Raw genomic sequence first — 19,203 nt, 5'->3', positions numbered from 1 at the left:
CGTGTGCTGCCAATAACACATGCAGCCACCAGAGGGCGTTCAGTTGCTTCTTCAGTCAGAATTAAAAGGCCGCGCTCATGCATAGTGTCAAACTCTTACAGTTTTTTACATGAATAAAATGTCTTTTCAATTATCTTTCATTCATTTTCTAAAAAATTTATTATTTTATTTTAATTATTATGATTATCATTGTTATATTTGTATTATTTTATTATTATAATGATTATCATTGTTATATTTGTGTTATTTTATTATTATTATTATAATGATTATCATTGTTATATTTGTGTTATTTTATTATTATTAGAATGATTGTCATTGTTATATTTGTATTATTCATTCTCATTATTTTCATCATAACGTATCATGTACAAGACACGAAACCGTGAAAATGAATTCCGTGAAATTCAGTGAATTTCCGATGAATAATTTTACCCTCAAAATGTATTCATAATTATTTGAGCGCAAATATATTTTCAGTGAAGCAGCATTTGGTGAAATGTGAGAATGATCGTTAGTAACAAACAAAGAGTTTCTGAGGAGGACATAACAAAGTGTAATATACTGTGTCAACATTTATTTTTGTATTCTATAAAAAGGAACATAACCTAAGTCTGTTTTGTTAATGTAACTGTCATCTATGGATAGATATTCATGGTACTGTGTTAATTAAGTAATTCAAATTTAATTATTTGCTGTACTGCGGGGTCATTTATTCTTTCTTTGCCAACAACAACAAAAGTGAAACTCTCATTCAACTCTCGTGCAAAAGGTTGCTTTGAATTGCAGCATTGTTGTTGATTGAAAGAGAGCCTTTAGGTTCAACTGGTGGGCTGCAGGAAGAAAATCAAAAACATAGCACGGAGGATGCGTTCAAGTTTGACAGGAAGTTTGTGAGGGCTATCAGAGAGGAAATCAAGATCATGCTTACCTAAATGTGTCATCAGCAAATAATGTATGACAAACAACTAGCATAGGTACAGGAACATTATTAGTCAAAATGAATTTTAAAATTGTGTGAAGTGTGAAGATGGTTCCCAGATGATGATGATGATGATGATGATGATGATGATGATGCAGTTTCTCAGAAAAGAAAATGTCTGTTCCCACCATCTATAAATAAAATTGTCACTCATATCAAACATTCCACTGCGTGGGATCATTTATGTTGAAAACAAACAGTGTCACCAATAAATGAATGAAGCCCCTCAACTAAATCCAAACGATAATCAGTAAATTGCAACATCTCTTTATATGGAAGTGACAAAGGTCAGTGTGAGAAGTCTTGATCCGCTAAAGAAAGCCAGTCTTGTTTTTCATCAAGGGGTACAGCTAAGTTAGAGATGTGTGGGTGGGGAAGTTGCAGTGGCGTATCTTTCCAACGCTTCCTTTTAGAGGCTTGCAAATATATAAATGGTCTTGTGCAATTGTGACCTGACATAGGAGTCTTTTAAAGTCGCACTTAAGAATGAAACTCAGAGCAGGTAAAGTAAGCAGCTATTCGGTATTAATCTCGTGTCAGACATTTGACTCCTTTAAACCTTTTCGATCTGATGTAACATCAGTTATCAAAATGATATCCATATTATTTTTGTTTCCAGATTTTTATGAACAGGAGGGCAAATGCTGGTAATTTACATAAAATCCAAACGTCTGAGCTGATTTGGATGGTTTTATTTCATGTTTCCATCTACTACAGAGGCTACAATACACGGTCTGACGTGATGAAACTTTCAAATTAAACTGATGTAATTAGAGAGTTGTTGTTTTTGCAGGTTTTCTGACGCTGCTGTGTGCCTGGGTGATGATTTTGTTTCCAAGTGCGGGTGCAGGACACGGCCCAAAGAAACATGCAGGATCATCGTGCATGCTGAAAGAGCTGTCTGCCCTTACTAAAGTCCTACTTGTCATGAGCCTGACAAGCTTTGTAAGTTACATGTTGTTTCGTATCTCTAGGGTTTGTCGACAGGTGTATTTAACGCCAACATTTTAATCACAGCATCTCACGCCACTTCCGTGAGGAATCTATTGCACCATTGAGCGGCACAGTTAGCTATTAATGCCATGTACATTTTGTGGGTGCAGGCTCATTTCATTTGGGAGAAATTAGCTTCCATTTAAGTTTATTCTGTCTGATTCTAGGACGAAGCCAACGGGAAGCACCTAGGTACTTGGTCCCCTGGCTTCCCTCAGCTCCAGGTCCACAAAGACTCCCCTTTCCATGGGCCAGAAGTTCAGTGTTCCCTCATCTTCATGGCCTCCGGCCTGGAGAATGTCCTCGATGACCAGAAAAATAACCTGAATCCAATAGATACTTTGCTTCTCAGACAGCTCAAGGAAACTATCTCCAGGGTCAGCATGCTAGTGACTTGTGTGAGGGACATTTTTGGAGGGGAATGTTCTCCAAAGCCAACCCCACCCAAAATGCCCAAACACACATTTGAGAGGAAGCAGTGGGGTCACACCTTTCTGAAGGCATCTAGGGACTACATGGAGTGGCTGGAGGACAACAGAAATTCAAAGCTCAAGCACATAATTAAGATAAATCATGGCGTAACAAAGGGGAAGTTTAAGAAATACTTGGAGTGGAGTGGATACCTCAATAATCCCTCCTAATTTGTGATACAGTTTTATGAGTAAATGGCCAACGCAGTCTTTTCTTTTGAAATGATTTTTTAAACATTTTTTACAAATATTTCAAGCAATTTTTCACAACTGTAAAAGGAGCTGGTTTGTTTAGCTGGAATTTTTTCTTTAATGCGTAAAGTTAGATGAGGAGACAAGCGTCATTCTCATATCTCCCCAGGACAATAAAGCTACAATGCAGCTTTTTAATTTAGTTTAGCACTTGGATTAGCACGGGTGGAAATAGGCCCTGTCCATCCATCCATCAATCCATCCATTTTCTTCTGCCTCTCCTGGGGCTGGAGCCTATTCCAGCAGCCTTCAGGCGAGAGGCGGGGTTCACCCTGGACAGGTCGCCAGTCCATCGCAGGGCCAACACATAGAGATAGACAACCATTCACACTCACATTCATATGGTTTTGAATTCTAACCTTAAAAAACACAAACGCAAAAACAACAACAACAAAAAAAATATAGAAATGCCACCAAGGAATATCTTATATAAAAAAAAAACGTTTTAAATTCACATGGTCCTTTTCTGATGAACATGCTACTTTGTGAAATTATAATAAAGCATTTAACCGAAAACCTTCCCTATTCATTTCTTCGAGGGTCATTTTATGTGTTGATCACAACAATGTAATACTGTATACCATAATTTTTTTATTTATTTTTTGCTGGGCTAACTAGTCCCCCTCTTGATGCTAAGCTAAGCTATCTGATCTTGGGGTTTTACAGCCTGCTGTACAGATGTGACAGCTGTTTCAAACCTGACACAAAGTAGATTTAATCAAAGAATATATGATGTTGCCCCTCATACATTTGGGCAAAATTGTACCCCTGAGACAGGTTAGCGTCTTTCTTTACAAGCTGTGGCTACCACTGTTAAGTTTGATATCATGGAATCTTCCTAATTTACTCTCAGAAAAAGCAAAATTCCCAAAAATGAAGGAAGATTTCTTTAAAATAAATCAGATAAGGCTTGGTCAGTCTAATACGAACCGACATTGTTCCCATGTGGCAGTCATTAATCAACCTACTAAATAGGTAAATCAGAAGGGGAACTAATACGTTTTTTTAATTACGACACTAAATTTATTCAACCTTCAAAATGATTAATTGTTTTACTCTGGCCTTCAGTCCCTGGTGGACAGGTGACGGTGCCTGAGGTAAAAAGAGAAACTGATAATTACCTTCACAGATTTAATAGTGTGGCCTCCACTCACAGTAATCCCTCGGTGAAATCTGGACAGATGGACAGTCAAATGACTCCCACAAAGAGAAATACAGGGACATCTACAAAGATTGATGTGGGCTCGCCTTAAACCCAGTAATCAGTTACTATTCTATTAATGACTCAAGTTTTTCTTGGTTCTGTGTGAGGTCATTAAACTAATGAATAACTTTCAATTCCCCAAATTTTACTTTAGAGTACATGTTTACATTAGAGTACATGTTTTGTCTCATTTTTCACAATAATTTTACACACGTTCCCACATGAATGTATTAATATACAGAAGTACGGTCATGAAGATATGTTTTTATTTATTTTTTTAGCTTTGATTGAGCCGTCTGTATATTCCCCACTTACATGAATATAATTGTTTGGTTATTTGTAAAATAAATTTGTTAGTCATTTAAGTTTGTCGTGCTTTATCATTTGTGCACAAAAACCACAAACCCTTTACGCAACTGATTTTAGAAAAACACATCATGTGAGCTCCGAATGACGAATTCACGAGATTCAAATTGAATGAACAATTAATGAACAATGTAAATAAAATTCATCATGAACATAAGAGTGTAAATGTGATGTTTTTTTTTCTATTTTTATCAGTTTGAGGATTCTTATTTTTACAGTCACTTAACTTTTCAAAATAATTTAGCTATTTGAAAAGCATGACTCATGAGCAACGCTATTTCACAGTCACTTTTATTAAATAGCCATTTCATTCGCATGCACTATACACAGAGGTAATTACACATTCGTTGCAGTTTTAAAATATTCAACAAAACATATAACAGCTGTTATCTTCTTGAATCAGGTTTCAAATGTAGTGTTACGTCATGGACTGGTCTGAAGCGAATCCTGATGGATGAGCTGCCTGCTAGGTAGACCTGATGATCATCATGGATGAATGTATGAAGCCTTCTATGCACTTATGAAGTGAAAGTAATGAAATCACATCCAGCAATTGTCCGTGTTTAGGCTGCTCTGGAGCCATGGACGTCTCCAGCTACTTGGCACGATAGTAGAAACGTGTCCAAGCGTCTTCTTCAAGCACTGCTGTGTCCAAACAGAGACAGCTTTACTGGCCCGCTGAGTCTCTGGTTCCTCCAACACAAGTCAGATGCTTACACAGGTAGGAGCTCTGGAGGACTCTCCCCGTAGCAGTACTTTGCTTGTGGGTTTCGGTAGGTATTCTCATGTTGAACACTCTGCATGAGATGAAAAACTTTGAATATTTCGGAAACCTTTGACAAATGAAAAAGACAGTGCAAAAGAACGCATACATTTCAAGTCACCTTAAAATGAATATATAGTGATTACGCCTTCACAGTCAGAAACTTCCATAACTACAATTAAGCTTAGTGACGCACTAATGACAGTTGTGCCTCTCTCCGGTCTTGACAACTAAACGTCGCAGAACACGGAAACCGAATGCAATGCTTTGTAACAGCAAACAAATATTTACTGCCTTCTCAAATGCAATAAAAGATGCACATTGGGATATTTCTCTGTATACTTTTGTATCTCCATAAACCAGCGATAGATTGAAAATCTCAAAGTAAATCAACGATTGCTGGCCATTGTGGCCCCGCCTTTAACCGTCCTATCCTACGACAATCATGAAAATCAACTGTCTTGTCATCATCTTTGTTTGAATCCTGTCACCTTCGTGAGAGCTGGGCGCTTGTTGAGAATTGAGCTAAACTTAACAAGAAGAAGAAAGAGTTTAATTAAATAAGCACATCCTGTGGGAAGACAGGCCTATTCCACATTAAACCATGAATGGTCTCGAATTTAAGATCAGCCACGATTAAAAACGACATTCTCATACATTATATGAATAGAATTATGGCTTCGACTTCTTCCCTTTCACGATTCTTTCAAAATAATAGTGATTAAAGCTGGAACGTAAGGACTGAACTTCAACATACTTGTGAAGAGGTCCTACACTTGGCCAGGCACAACTCAAAGTGGTCCTCCACAGCAGTGAAGAGATTCTGAAAGCCTTCAGCGGCACGATTCAGGAAGCGCTCGAGAAGAGGTTGCTGAGAGAGAAAAAAAAAAAGATACGATCAGTGTACAAGAACAGATTATTATCTGTTCCAACTACTCCAGTGAGTTTCCGTCTGTCAATTCATACATTTCATGCAAGATGACGCAGATCATCCTGTATGTTTGAGTTGAGGTCAAGCAGAGAAGACATAGCATGTTGACAGTTGAACCGTTTCTGATAATAAAAATAACACAAATGTATGTGGTTTAACTGATTACCTTATCAGGTTGGAGGCAGCAAGACACACAATACTCATAGATGCTACAGCAGCCGTTGGCCAAACAGCTTTTACAGATGTGCTGTCTGGTGCTGGGAGCATTGACGTTACAGCAGCCATTAACCAGCAAGTCTTTCCTCTCGCAGACGTAGCCTGTAAAACATTAACATAGAAGATAAGTATGTACGTTCATGACAGGCTTCAAAGCTGTTGACTGGTCATCATCACTGTAAGAGTGCGTGATAGGACAATAATCTTGAATCACGTCTACAAAACCAGAGAAATATTATTACTGAATCTCTACCAGAAGACTCATCACTCGATCGTGGTGAGTAATGGTTGAATTGCTCACCAAGTTCGTCTGTGAGCAGCGTCTTGCCCTGGATGGAGTTTCTACACTGTGTGATCTGACGGCTGCTGTTGCCGAGGTTGAAACGGACTTTCCAAGGGATGCGATGGTCCGGATCTCTAACCTCCAAGAGTGCGCGGTCTCGTATGGTCCGCTCCTCCTGCAAAATCCACACAACTACACGTCATTAAATGCCACCGAGGAATAGTTTGTGATCGCTTTACTGAATACAGTTGTGCAGTAAGATACAAAAGTTGTAAAGTAAAGCAATTCAGTAAGTAGAACTGGAGTGATAAATGTTTGAGGACTCAAAATGCACGGCAATATTTATGTCTGATTTATTGAGCAACTGCTCGAAATTCACAAGCAACAGCTTCATGAATGGGATTTTTTTTAAATTTACAGAATCATCTATGTTAACTAACTTATTTTCCTACAACTTTAATGGTCTTGTCAAATATACATTTAGCACTTCAACTGACAATAAAGATGCAGAAACCAGACGGCTTTAAAAAGAAACACGTCTGAATAAACATCTGACAATAAAAACCTGCATTTACAGCTGAGGAGTTTGCAGTAGTTTATGCATGTTTCAGTCTGTGCCAAAAAAAAAGAGGTTAGACTCAATCTCAGCAAAGACTTTTCAATGACACCTCTGTCTTAATAGTTATCTCTTTAGGTCATACATTACAATATGCTTGCATATGTAAACTACAAGGTAAAGATTGCTTTACGGAGATATTTGTTCAAAGCTCCAATGACCAGAAAAGGTGGATGTATTCTATCAGCTACACACAGACACGAAATTTATACAATTTGTATTCGAAATAGTTATAACTGTTGGATGTTAAATTGAACAATTTCAGTCTTTAGGGGACTATCTCCCAGTACCTGTTTGAGTGTGCTGGTGAGAAAGTAGATAAGAGACAGACCAAACACCACTCCCAGCACCCAGCGTTTTCTCAGTAACCGCCGGAGCACCATCATGGCATGGCTTTCTTGAGGAGGTGCCGGGGGTGACAGTCCAAAACATCAAACCTCCAGGGGGGTCTCAATTCCCTTACTGACGTAACGTGCATAAATATATGACGACGTAATTAAACTACGGCACTTAAGATGATGGACCAGCTGACAGCGCAAACTACCCTGTGAGCTAAAACTGGGTGGCAAGAGACAAACCGGTTATACAAGCTACTACATGCGTTTCAATTGAGCTATCGTTACCCCATGTTGCAGGCGTAAGTAATTACCATCAAGTAAAACGAAGAACTGTTATAATTTGAGCAATTGATGGGAATTTCGTTCCCATACAGCTGTTTATAATATGTTTACACACCAACGGTGTCTCAAAGTAAAAGCCTGCTTTGTTCGCGCGCTAGCTAGCTGAGGTTAGCAGCAAGCTGTATGCGTTAGATAGGTCAGACCCCGTAGCTTAAAAAAAAATACAACCATCGCTCTGGTATCGCAAGGACGTGGGTGGATCGTTTTATCCAAGAAAAGACGCCCGAAGTTCCGTTCAAGATAATAAAACTGTGGTTATCAATCAACCGGACTCTGTTATTAAGCATCAGCAAAACAAATCCCAACCCGGAAGTGGAGAGTGGGAAAGGCGACGCTAACTGGTGGATACACGCCCACGTGACAGCATACAGGCAGTTTCCTGGACAGGATCGCGGCAGCAGTGTCGCATCTTTATCAACAAAAATCCAAGCAAACCTACAAACAACAATGAAAAACGCTGAAGGGGAATTTTATGAAGTAATTCAGGTAAATATTATATTTTAGAGCTTACTGTTTATTTAATGTGAAGCAGAATCGATAATTAAGGCGACAGCACCGGCCTGTCTGACAGATACCCTCCGTGCTAATGTACATTCAAGTGTCTGAACTGCTAGCAAGGACTTAATTCCCTTTAGGATTTTTCATTGAAACACCTGTGTGGTTGTCAAATTACAGATGTCCTGATATGCTGAAATTGCATTATTTACTTTTTTCATGTTGGAAGAAAAGAAATTGCTAAATTATTTAACTATGAAATGATAAATTTTTTGTTTTGTTTTGTTTTGTTTTGCATTACATCCTACAAACATGGAGGATGCTTGCTAGATTTGACTCAACAGCATTACCTAGAAGATTTTCCACCAGCTGATCAGTGCTCATATATATTTGCAGGGCTGGCCCTTGTGGTGATGATTGGTGGGCCATGCAGAGGAGACACAGCAGCAACACGGATGGCATGCCCTCTGAAAGGTGGGGGAAGGAGCTATCAGAAACGGCTAAATGACTCTGCAAATCTGTCCTTGTGTTTTACCTCTATGTACTGTGCTTTATGGCCAAAATTGTGTTGGCTCCTCTCTCAACAAACATACACTGTGCTTTATGGATTTTGGAAGGTCCTTTAATTTAGGTCAGACAAAAGCTTAAAATTCTGCTGAAATGAAATTGTGATTTTTGTCATCTGAAGCCCCCCCCCCCCCAAAAAAAACATACAGATTCCTTTATGTCCTCAACAAAAAAGGAATACATGTGAAAACAGTAGTTTTCATATGAGTATCCTATATAACTGGCCATACTCTGGACAAATGATGTTTTCCCTCACACTCAGGAGCCGTAGCCAAACTTTGGGATCAGAGAGCAGTCTGGATGAGGGTGGCGTGTTTGACTGCCTGAAGCCCGACTCACCCGCTTCACCCCAGCAACTTTTCTCCGGCTTGGTGGGTGTCCCCTCTGGCTCTGTCTCCCCTGCCCAGTTCCAGGCAGCCAGCTTAGTACTTGGCTCTCCACCTGAAGTTTTTATCCAGATGACGGCATCTTCCAGGGAAGAAGGGGGCTCCCACCGCTCAGATAGTGGACCCTTCCTCCCTCGCCCTCCCCAGCATCACCATCACCACCACCACTTCCACCACCAACCCCTGCAGCACAGGACTTCGTCACTGCTCCAGCAGGCCACGACGGCAGCCAACTCAGAGAGGCACGCCTCCAGGGAGGAGGCCCAGGAAGACCCATCCACTCCAGCACCAGCTCTTTCGGAGCTGAAGGCAGTTGTCACCTGGCTGCAAAGGGGTTTCCCTTTCATTCTAATTCTGCTGGCCAAAGTCTGCTTTCAGCATAAGCTCGGTAAAGCAGCTTTCCTAGTAGCACGATTACAAATTACTTATGTCTTATTATGTCTCGTGAGTGACGGCGGTTCATATTTCTGTCAGGTATTGCTGTGTGTGTGGGGATGGCCAGCACGTTCGCCTACGCCAACTCCACGTTTAAGCACCAAGTGTCATTACGGGTAAACAACTAAATTAATTGCTGATTCAGTTCCAGTTTATTCAAAGCAGTTTTTGTTTAATTGTACAATATACTCCACATTACCTATGCGTGCATTTTTTTTTAAATTTGTAGATTTAGAGAAATAGTGGGAAGATTGATTTGTCCTTACCCATTACGAGAAAAGTAGAATATAGTTTGCAGTGGAAATGTTCATCAACTATCTCCATATACACCTGGAACCCACAGGAGAAAACACAAGCTGCCCTCAGGATTATTGATAATATCAGCACATCATCGGTACCTGCAGAATTGGTCTTAATATGTTAAATATATTGGTGGCGTTCAGTTTTGCTCAAGCATCTTTGTCTTTCCTCATCTTCTGTTCCTGTTTATAAAGAAGAAAAGCATTTTGGGGGAAAAATGCAGACTTTTAAAAATTCACATATTTCTCTCTGGGTTTTAGTATGTACAAAATGTAAATACCATATAAACTTGAACTTGTATAGATAATATCAACATCAACATCAGTAAATAACAGCCAGAAATAATGGCAAATCGCCCCCCCCCCCCAAAAAAAAGCCAGTATCATGCATCCTTTGTTTTGGCATAGCTTTTCCGTAGTTACAGGATTTTGCATTGCTTGTTGATTTATTTGTATTTATTTTCGTGCCTTATTCACCTTTCTCTCACCGTCAGTAGCTGTTTGTCTTTAAAGAACATTCAGCTTGAGCTCAGCACGCGTGTGTAGGAAGCCAACAGTCAATAATGAAAATGCAACAAATTTGACCTGTTGTTCAAAAGATGAAAACACTGCTTTTTTAAGGGTGAGAGTGACATGTGCTACTCACACGCACACACACACACACACACACACACACACACACACACACACACACACACACACACACACACACACATACACACACACACACACGCTCAGACAGACAAATACTCTGCCAGATATGCATTAAATGAGCAATTTTCATGTATTTTATTATCATTTTATTACTGTAGACATAAAGGATGTTGAGACAGCACTGTGTGTCTCTGGTGTGTATGTTCAGGAGGAGCGCTCAGTGTTGGTTGCTCTGTGGATCGCCCTGTTCCTTGCTGGGAATATTGTATATATCTACTACACATTCAGTCAAGAGGAGCTGCAAAACAGGTAGCGTACAAGCAGGTATTGTTAAGAGTAACTGGATGTTTCTTTGGCTACCATCCATATGTGCTGGATTACTTTGAATTTTTAAGTTTTTTATTTTTTTTCATTTTGTTTCGACTTGCTTTTTCTTTAGGGAGTGTTCCTGTCTTTGTCTGGTGTTGTGCTGTGAGTATTAATGGTTCATTTTTTTGTTTGTTTTTATATTTCATTTTACACTTGTCTGGCTGCTGCATCTCATTCCACCCTCACAAGAACACCTGAGATGTCTAAAACAAAAACTCATATTGTGTGTGTGTGTGTGTGTGTTTTTTCTTTTAGCCTCATGTTTGCAAAGCCCAACCTCAACAGCTTTGACTTCTTTGACCTGATCTGGGCAGTCGGCATCACAGACTTTGTTCTTAAATACTTCACCATAGGACTGAAATGCTTCGTCCTCTTTCTGCCCAAGATTCTCTTGGCCTTCAAATCCAGGGTAAGAGATGCACACTCATCACATGCACAAAACATATGACTTTAACACGTGTCAGTCAGAGCGCATTTATTTTTACCCAGAGCAACTCAGAGCTCTTTACATGTGCCTAAGAGGCAAGAAGACGTTGGTTTGGGTCTTTTTCTGACCCTGGTAGCAGGATTTGCCATCAGGTGTCCGCTGCAGTAGTCCAGCCCGCTCAAGATAGTTTTTGTTGTTCATATTTTGTAATGAAGTCTCTGATATTATTGATTATGATGATTATTGAAATCTCATGTCGCTTTAATTTCATTTGGCTGCTGAAATTTCCGTCTTAACCCAGAAGGTTTCTAGCTTGATATTTATTTTACAGAGACAGACTGTTGGAGTGAATGCAGAATCAAAGTCTTAAAGTTAATTTGCAATAAAAAAAAAAAATAGAAAACTCCAATTCACACATTCCTTTATTTTCTACAGCAAGGTTACATTAAACCTTCTAAAACTGGAACAAAAGTGGGTGATGAAAGCTTGATGTGGAAACTCTTCGATATTTAGCAAGAGCATTTCATGTTTGTTTGGTTTATGTATAGATATACAGTGTGTATATATATATATATATATATATATATATATATATATATATATATTTACACTCACCATATCTCAGTCAGAATCCATGACACGCAAGAGTTTCTTCAATACATTTATTTTTTAATTGGTTAGTCACTCCATCTGTCGTTTCACCTTTAACACATCAATGTGCGTGGAAATCTAATATTTCAGAGCACAAACCACACTTGAACCTTTTTTATGTTCTGGTGTATATGCTCATTTGTCTGCGGTAGCTCGTCGACTGATTCACAGGTAGTTCAGAGTTGATCAGCTCGGTTGATAATTTAGAAAAAATACTCAACGCATTTCCTGAGCTGTGAGGAAATACCCAACTGAGTGAAGAAAGTGCTGAAGGGTCACAGTGTGAAACTGTTTTGTATTCATAAGATTTTAAATGGTACTTCTTAGGTGAGCGTGTGTGTGTGTGTGTGTGACTGTGTACATGTGGCTTGTCTGGCCTTGGGCCACAGAACACACAAACTCACACATGCACACTCCAATTCCATTTCCTTACAGGTGCAGCTCATATTCTTGGTAGGGGTTTGTGTGTTGCACACGGGGAGGATGGGGGTTGGAAAGTATTAGGATTAAATTTTCCACAGATAAACAGATCTGCAGGCCTATCGGAACCACGGCAGCCGGCAACTGAGCTCATTTTCCCTGGAGGTGTTTGCAGGGGTGAGGTCATCCCTCCCTGGAGCTGGACCATTACCTGTACCCTCCACTCACACTCATAAACACACACGCACACACATACTCGTATATGCAGATTCTCTGTGGAGAATTTAATGCCTCAAACGTAATGTTTTAAAGAATCTTCACGGTTATCCTCTTGGGCTTGGTACGTCCTGAGTAGTTTATTCTGAACTCGACGACTCCTCATGCGGAAGGAGCAGCCTTTGGAGTTCATTACTGCATCCACTGGCTGATGATGCTACATACAGTAGTCATGCCACTCAACCACAGGCCCGCACAAGTAATAGTTATGATGTTCCATGACGGCTTCACGAGATGACTCATGTCATTTCAAAACACTTGAGTGTTTTCTCCTCATGCACATAGTTCCTACATTTCTATTAATATGGATCTGTGTTTCAGTTATTGTTCTATTCATATCGCTTCGTGTTTCTTCTGTCTGCCACGGGCATGGATTAATGTAAAGGACTTTGGATGGGTTATCTGCTTTATAAACCATCCTTGGATTTCTTAAGGGGCACCGTATGAATCGAAGCTTTACGTTATTGTTATTATCGTTTTGAAAGTAGTTCAGTGGTTATTTAGCATCTACATTTTTTTTCATATAATCCACCATTATTTAAAAAAAAAAAGATTTAGAATAATGATTATCGAAAAATAATTTTACAGGACCCTGATGTAAAGTTGAGGGTTGTTTGCCCTGATATATTGGTTACCTCTCCTTGCAAAAAAAATCTTTTTTTCATGTAACGTGGAACTTAATAGGGAAGTAGTAGTTTCCCCCCTCCCTGGAAGGTCAGTGGGAAAAAGCTGAATTTAAAAAAAAGTATAACTGGTTTAAATCTGAAAAGGGATTAGTTTTGAAGTCTTTAAAGAGCTGAACTTTGATACTGGAATGGATTCTGTTGCTGAATGTCATTGATTTTTAATGCTGAATTAACTTTTACAATGAAAACTTGACACTAGGAGGAAACAGGGGAAACGGTCGAATCGATTGAAGAAAATCCTTTATTCAAAGCTGTCACAACACTGGACACGGTGATTTCTGCAAAACACAGACAAATATCCCAGTAGCAAAGTAAAAAACAAAACAAACAAACTCAAAACACATCCCTGTCAACACATCCACAAAGTCCTGCTTTGTAGATTAAAATGAGACATTGTGGCTCTGCGTCTGCTGGTTGATAAAGAGATCAAGACAAACTGAAGTAATGAAAGCAAACAAGCAGAGAAGTATTTTAACAGAGCCTCCAGCGGAGCGTACTCCAACTCTTTGGCTTGTGTCCAAACAGTAAATTTGACAGTTTTTGCGTGGGTGTGATGTGTACGGTGGGACACGAGGCTGAGGGGACAATAAGGAAGATGAATTAGCCGCCAACAGAGGCCTTCCTCCCCGACCAACCTGGCTGCTTGTGGCTCTTTACCCAGACTCATCAATCTTTGTCAGCCAACATCCAGGAAGTCATTATGCAAGCAGGGATGCTATCAGGGGAATCAAGTTGGTCTTCATTTTGGTCACCGCTGCAGGGACCGCCAAAAGTTCATTTTCACTGCGATTGTGGAGGAGAAGATTTTTAAAGGCAGCTAGTGATCCCGTGTTGTGCCGAGCTTCACATTGATGCAGGGTAGCAGGTGGAAAGAGCTGTTGCCAGGTTTTCTTACAGAGTGGGGAAATTGCTTGTGCCACTGAGCAACTGTGGAGGTCTGGACAGCAGCCATGTTTGGGCTGGAGGCGTGCTGTTTTAAGCTTTTAATACTGCACTGCTCTTGACTAGATAGAAGAGTGCCCTGAAGCTGTTGAGGGCTTTCTGCTTTACAGAGCGTAAGTGAGTGGAGGAAAGGAACAAGAGAATATATAGATTGTTTCAATTTGTCTTTTTCCACTTCAAAGGCACTGCATATATATTTGTAAAACTTTCTGAAATCTTAGCCACTGTCACTACCGTCTGTATCCAGATACGGTGAAGTGATTTTGTGTGTGTGCCCAGGGGAAGTTCTACCTGCTGATCGAGGAGCTGAGCCAGCTGTTTCGCGCGCTGGTGCCCATCCAGCTGTGGTACAAGTACATCATGGGTGAAGACCCCTCCAACAGCTACTTCCTGGGAGCCACACTTATTATCATCTATAGCCTCTGCAAGGTACTTACTGTATGGTTACAAATTTGAATTTCAGCTGATTCCCCATCCAGAACACCATGCTGGTAGTGCAGATGCAGATTCTGCCATGTTTCATTTTGTGCCATGTTTTTTTCTGGTAACAGTAGGGAGGAAGTGTTCCCGTAAAGGGAAGCGTCCAACAAATCTCTAGATTGTAGATTAGAGAATTTATCTGCCAAAAAAGAAGTGTTTTTGTCCAAATGTTCACGATTCCTACAACACCCTTCAATACACAGCAGCCACGATGAGCTGTTTAACTAAGAACTGCAGTTGTCAACTTCAGTGTTTCAACGAGACAACCAGCTCTCCTCACCGATTCAGACCGTAAAATCATTTCATCGTTTCTGATGAAGATGAGAATGATGGAAGGAGTCCACTTATTGCCTGAATTCTTTATCAAACCGGTACATTCGTTTTCCCTCCCCGGCATTCCAAGGACTGGACTCTTAAAACAATGCAACACGATAATGCCAATGATAATTCTTGTGTGCAATAATGCTGTTTGACTTTTTTTCTTTCTTTTGTGTGAGAAAAGCTTTTTTTTTTTTTTTTTTTTTTTTTAAACCTTTCTTTTCATAGTGACATTTATTGTTTGCGGTGGTCAACTATACTTTGCACTTTTTGTCCGTTGCTTCTTAAAGCTGACTCAGGAAAAACAAACAATAATTCTTATGTTCAATATCTGGAATCTTTGACATTAAACTGCAGTTGCTGTTACCGCCAATGACTAAAGATTTTTTTTTCCAAATTAATCTGGAGTTAAATTTTGAAGAATTTAACCTTTTAAGATTATGGCTTCTCAGTCTGGCCCAACCGATACTAGACTGTTGAGCCTGATACTGAATTTAAACAATTACTGATATATGCAACCAATATGGGGAATATTTCTACTGACTGAAAACAGACCCTTTGTGTTCATTGTGTACTGATGTGACTCTAAAGTTAGAAGGCTAATTTCTTAAACAAATGAGTTTATTAAAAAAAAAAAAAAAAATCAACTTAACATTGTCATACGTGACTTTCTAAATATAAGACAGTAAAATAAAAAGATAGAGGTGCTGGAATGCTTTCTGCTGAAAACGCTATGTTACACCATTTGTAAATTACCATAGGCATTATTTTCTACATTTTATATGCTTTAAAAAGTTGTTTGTTTGTTTTTTAATAATTGCGCATATCTGACACATGCACTGATGTGATATATCTGTGACAGGCCAATAATAGTCAATATTGCGGTGAGGCCATAGTATTCAGGTCCAAATGTGCAGCAGGAAATAGGAAACTGCTAGTCAGGGAGCTGTGAAAGGAGAAGTGGAAAGGAGACAGAGAGTTGTAGAGCAAGGTTGGATCAAGCGTCTTGATCGGATCTTTCAGAGGAAGATTTTCAAAGAAGAATTTCAGAGAAATTACATCCCCATGTTTCTGCTTCACTATTTCCACAGTCGCCTTATTAAAATTTTATTACAGTGACATAATTTACCATCTTCTAGTCTGTCATGGGAGAGTTTAAATCTAGACTGAACTAGTGATTCACCGGATGCATTTGTTGGTGATGAACTTGCGCAGATGAACTGGTTGAACTCTGAAATTTCCCAGAATTTGTTCATCGTTTCGGTTGGCCAACAGCAGCTTATGCATCAGGGCTGCTTTTAAATCTTCAGGCACGGTAACTAGAGGTGAAGAGAGGGTGAAGGAAACGTCCAGGTCCAGCTAGAATGTGACGAATTTTAATACCTGGAAATTAAGAAATAAATAAAATAGTGTGTTTCAGCCTGAAGCTTTAATCTGAGTGAAAACAATGGAGGAGATTTTATGTTGAAGGGTCCTTTTTTTTGTGTGTGAAGAACTTGGAAAAAAATGTCAACAAATACTGAATGGAAGTCCGTGACAGTTGGTTCAAACTTTCATGATCCTCAGAGAATGAACCCAGCTGACTGATGATCCCCTGGGTGCTCCTGTAGCACCACCAAGTGGTTGTGCAACAACAGCCTTTAGGACTGAGAGGGCTGATGTTCGTGAAGGAAACACACATTTGAAGCTGCTTTGTTAAACTCAGAAATACTATAATAAGAAGGCGAACTTTTACTGTAAATCTCACAAAAATCCAATTGTGTGCTTTTTTTTCCTGCAGTCTTTTGACATCTGTGGGCGTGCGTCTGCCATACGGAAGGCCCTGGTAATGCTCTGTAGCACCCAGGTCAGAAGTTGATCCATTTTATTTTTTTTTTTCACTGTTAATGCACTCTGCTTTGCATTTTTGCATGAGTAGCTTAGAGGGAAATGATTAGAACCAAGCTGATTCATGTTAACAGTCTTCTTTTTGTCTCATCCAGAGTTATGGAGTGAGAGCAGGCAGTCAGCAGTGCAGCGAGGCGGGCGATGTCTGCGCTATCTGTCAGGCTGACTTCAGAGACCCAATCGCCCTTCTCTGTCAGGTAAAAACTCCCTGACATTCTTCGACTTTCCATTAATGAATTCTGATACACGCGATGAATCATCACATTTGAAAAGCACGATTGAAAAGGAAAAATTCCAAAAAATAAATCCTAAATTTTGCACAAGTTACCGACCTTGCTCGAGGTGGTTTTATTCTTTTTGAGAGCAAGTTTTCTAAACAGGAGACAGTTCGCAAATAAGCTGCGATGTTATGTATCTATAACTCACATGAGTTGTTTCCACTGCTGACATCATCATGTGTGGTCATGTATATCTACAAATGTGCGTATGTGTACATACTACAGCTGGCAATTGGTTAAGAAATGAATCAAATAGTAATGTTGTTGTTTGTAATCAATATAAGTGAATCACATTTATCAGTGGCAGTTTTTTGCATTAAAATGTGTCGATTCAAATTGATTTCAGAGAACTCACGAATAAATGTATTTGAAAAACTTCTTTTGATTTCTGGCAAGTTAGTCACAACCAACATGGGGTCAAGGGTGTGATAACCTGCGTTGCTTTTTTTTTTTTTAATCTATTTTTTTTTCAATACCTAATCAAAAAATTCGGAAGGCATTTTGAAAACTACGGTAAATGTACATATATGTGTTAATGATGGGTTAACACTGATACACCCTTAGTTACACCTGAACGTCACATAGCGGCATCTACCGGGAGTCGCTTTCAACTGACTTTAACTAAAACCAGTAACAACAATTTACAGTTTACTTGTCTGTTTCTTATCACTGATATTACCAGCTGAGAATAGCGACCCGTAGCGGTCGGTTTCTGCTCCCATACATACAGCAGACCGGGTTCCCCCCCCATTACCGGTCTGCGATTAGTTGCAGAATCGGTCGGGAAAAGTGTGAATGAAGTATCGGATCTCCAAGAGCCGTGTCAGTTGCTCACCTGATATTCCTTCTGTGCCTGCAGTTGAACGTGATGCTTTCCCTTCCTTTACAGCATGTTTTCTGTGAGGAGTGTCTGTGTTTGTGGTTCGACCGAGAAAGAGCTTGCCCGTTGTGCCGGTCCACTGTCATGGAGACCCTACGATGCTGGAGGGACGGCACCACTTCAGCTCACTTCCAGATCTACTGAGCTCTCGATTGTGCTGTAGTGCGAGTATCACAATGGTCTGTGTCAACATCTGTCTCTCGCTATGACGGCGAGTCGTTTAATGAAAAGAATCAACAGTATGTGGCAGACCAACAGAACAGAACACGTTAATGTTGACATCAAGTGATGGAGCGCTGAATACAACTTTATGTGTAAATGTGCAAATAAATGTATAGATGTCCGTCCATTATTATAATGCACATGTAGATTTAGCATTTTTCACTGGAGAGTACTTTAATAGCATTTATACTCTGTGGAGAAATGTTTCTCAAAATTATTTTGTTATTGAATTTCAAATGTTATATTTGAAATTAATATATTATTCACCCCTTTATGGAAAATTAGTTCTTCTAACTGGCTTTTGACAATATTTATGTTAAGATTATATAGATGTTATTGCAAGTATGAATATAAACTGTAGTCATGGAGTAAATAATCAAGATCACGTCTAACAATCTACCATGTTGTATGTCCCCTTTTATTGCCATTCCTTGTGACCGTTGATGTAACTTTGTGTCATGTGCTGTACAGAAATATTCAATTTAAAATTAAAGCACTTGAGCTCATTTTATAAAGTATTTTTTTTTCTTTTTATTTGTTTCAGAAAAGCATTCCTGATTTTTTTGACGACTAGAAAAATTCATAGGAAATATTCAAAGCTTTATAAATAAAACGCACGTTATAAAAAAACAGCTTCAGCTCACATTACAATTCATCAGAGACAGCTTATTTCCAGTATAGACACCGACAGCGTAACCGCATCCTATATTATTGTTTATAATAAAAGCCACATAACAATATCCCGGGACAGTTAATGCCGATAAAGCACGGGGAT

General features: G+C 39.4%; 3 protein-coding genes across 4 annotated transcripts; 2 read left to right on the top strand and 1 right to left on the bottom strand.

The window, feature by feature from the left end:
• The first annotated feature begins 1,451 nt into the window (after positions 1-1,451).
• LOC147260299 (uncharacterized) lies at positions 1,452-4,331 on the top strand. Its single transcript, XM_086205404.1, has 3 exons — positions 1,452-1,484; positions 1,776-1,927; positions 2,143-4,331. The coding sequence occupies exons 1-3, from the start codon at positions 1,469-1,471 to the stop codon at positions 2,614-2,616; spliced, it is 642 nt and encodes a 213-aa protein (XP_086061530.1). The 5' UTR covers positions 1,452-1,468; the 3' UTR covers positions 2,617-4,331.
• Positions 4,332-4,546: 215 nt separating this feature from the next.
• On the bottom strand, positions 4,547-8,089 carry spring1 (SREBF pathway regulator in golgi 1). The gene is made up of 5 exons (XM_086206810.1): positions 7,367-8,089; positions 6,479-6,635; positions 6,128-6,279; positions 5,788-5,901; positions 4,547-5,064 (listed from the first exon to the last, which is right to left on the bottom strand). The coding sequence occupies exons 1-5, from the start codon at positions 7,460-7,462 to the stop codon at positions 4,981-4,983; spliced, it is 603 nt and encodes a 200-aa protein (XP_086062936.1). The 5' UTR covers positions 7,463-8,089; the 3' UTR covers positions 4,547-4,980.
• On the top strand, positions 7,596-19,003 carry rnft2 (ring finger protein, transmembrane 2). Of its 2 annotated transcripts, XM_086206808.1 has the most exons (10): positions 7,596-8,242; positions 8,648-8,725; positions 9,081-9,592; positions 9,679-9,755; positions 10,801-10,901; positions 11,217-11,370; positions 14,643-14,792; positions 16,942-17,007; positions 17,144-17,245; positions 18,216-18,999. In XM_086206808.1, exons 2-10 carry the CDS (start codon positions 8,679-8,681, stop codon positions 18,348-18,350), a joined length of 1,344 nt encoding a protein of 447 aa, XP_086062934.1. In that variant the 5' UTR covers positions 7,596-8,242; positions 8,648-8,678; the 3' UTR covers positions 18,351-18,999. The 2 variants fall into 2 exon arrangements, with proteins under 2 accessions (XP_086062934.1, XP_086062935.1); XM_086206809.1 differs by lacking the exons at positions 7,596-8,242; positions 8,648-8,725 and having other exon boundaries at positions 9,097-9,189; positions 9,266-9,592; positions 18,216-19,003.
• The last annotated feature ends 200 nt before the right edge of the window (positions 19,004-19,203 follow it).

Source organism: Aulostomus chinensis, chromosome 6, assembly GCF_037954235.1.
Source record: "Aulostomus chinensis isolate RoL2024-O1b breed Wild chromosome 6, RoL_Achi_v1.0, whole genome shotgun sequence".
Lineage (NCBI taxonomy): Eukaryota > Metazoa > Chordata > Actinopteri > Syngnathiformes > Aulostomidae > Aulostomus > Aulostomus chinensis.
The sequence above is the reverse complement of the archived record's forward strand: the minus strand, read 5'-3'. Positions and strand labels throughout refer to the sequence as shown.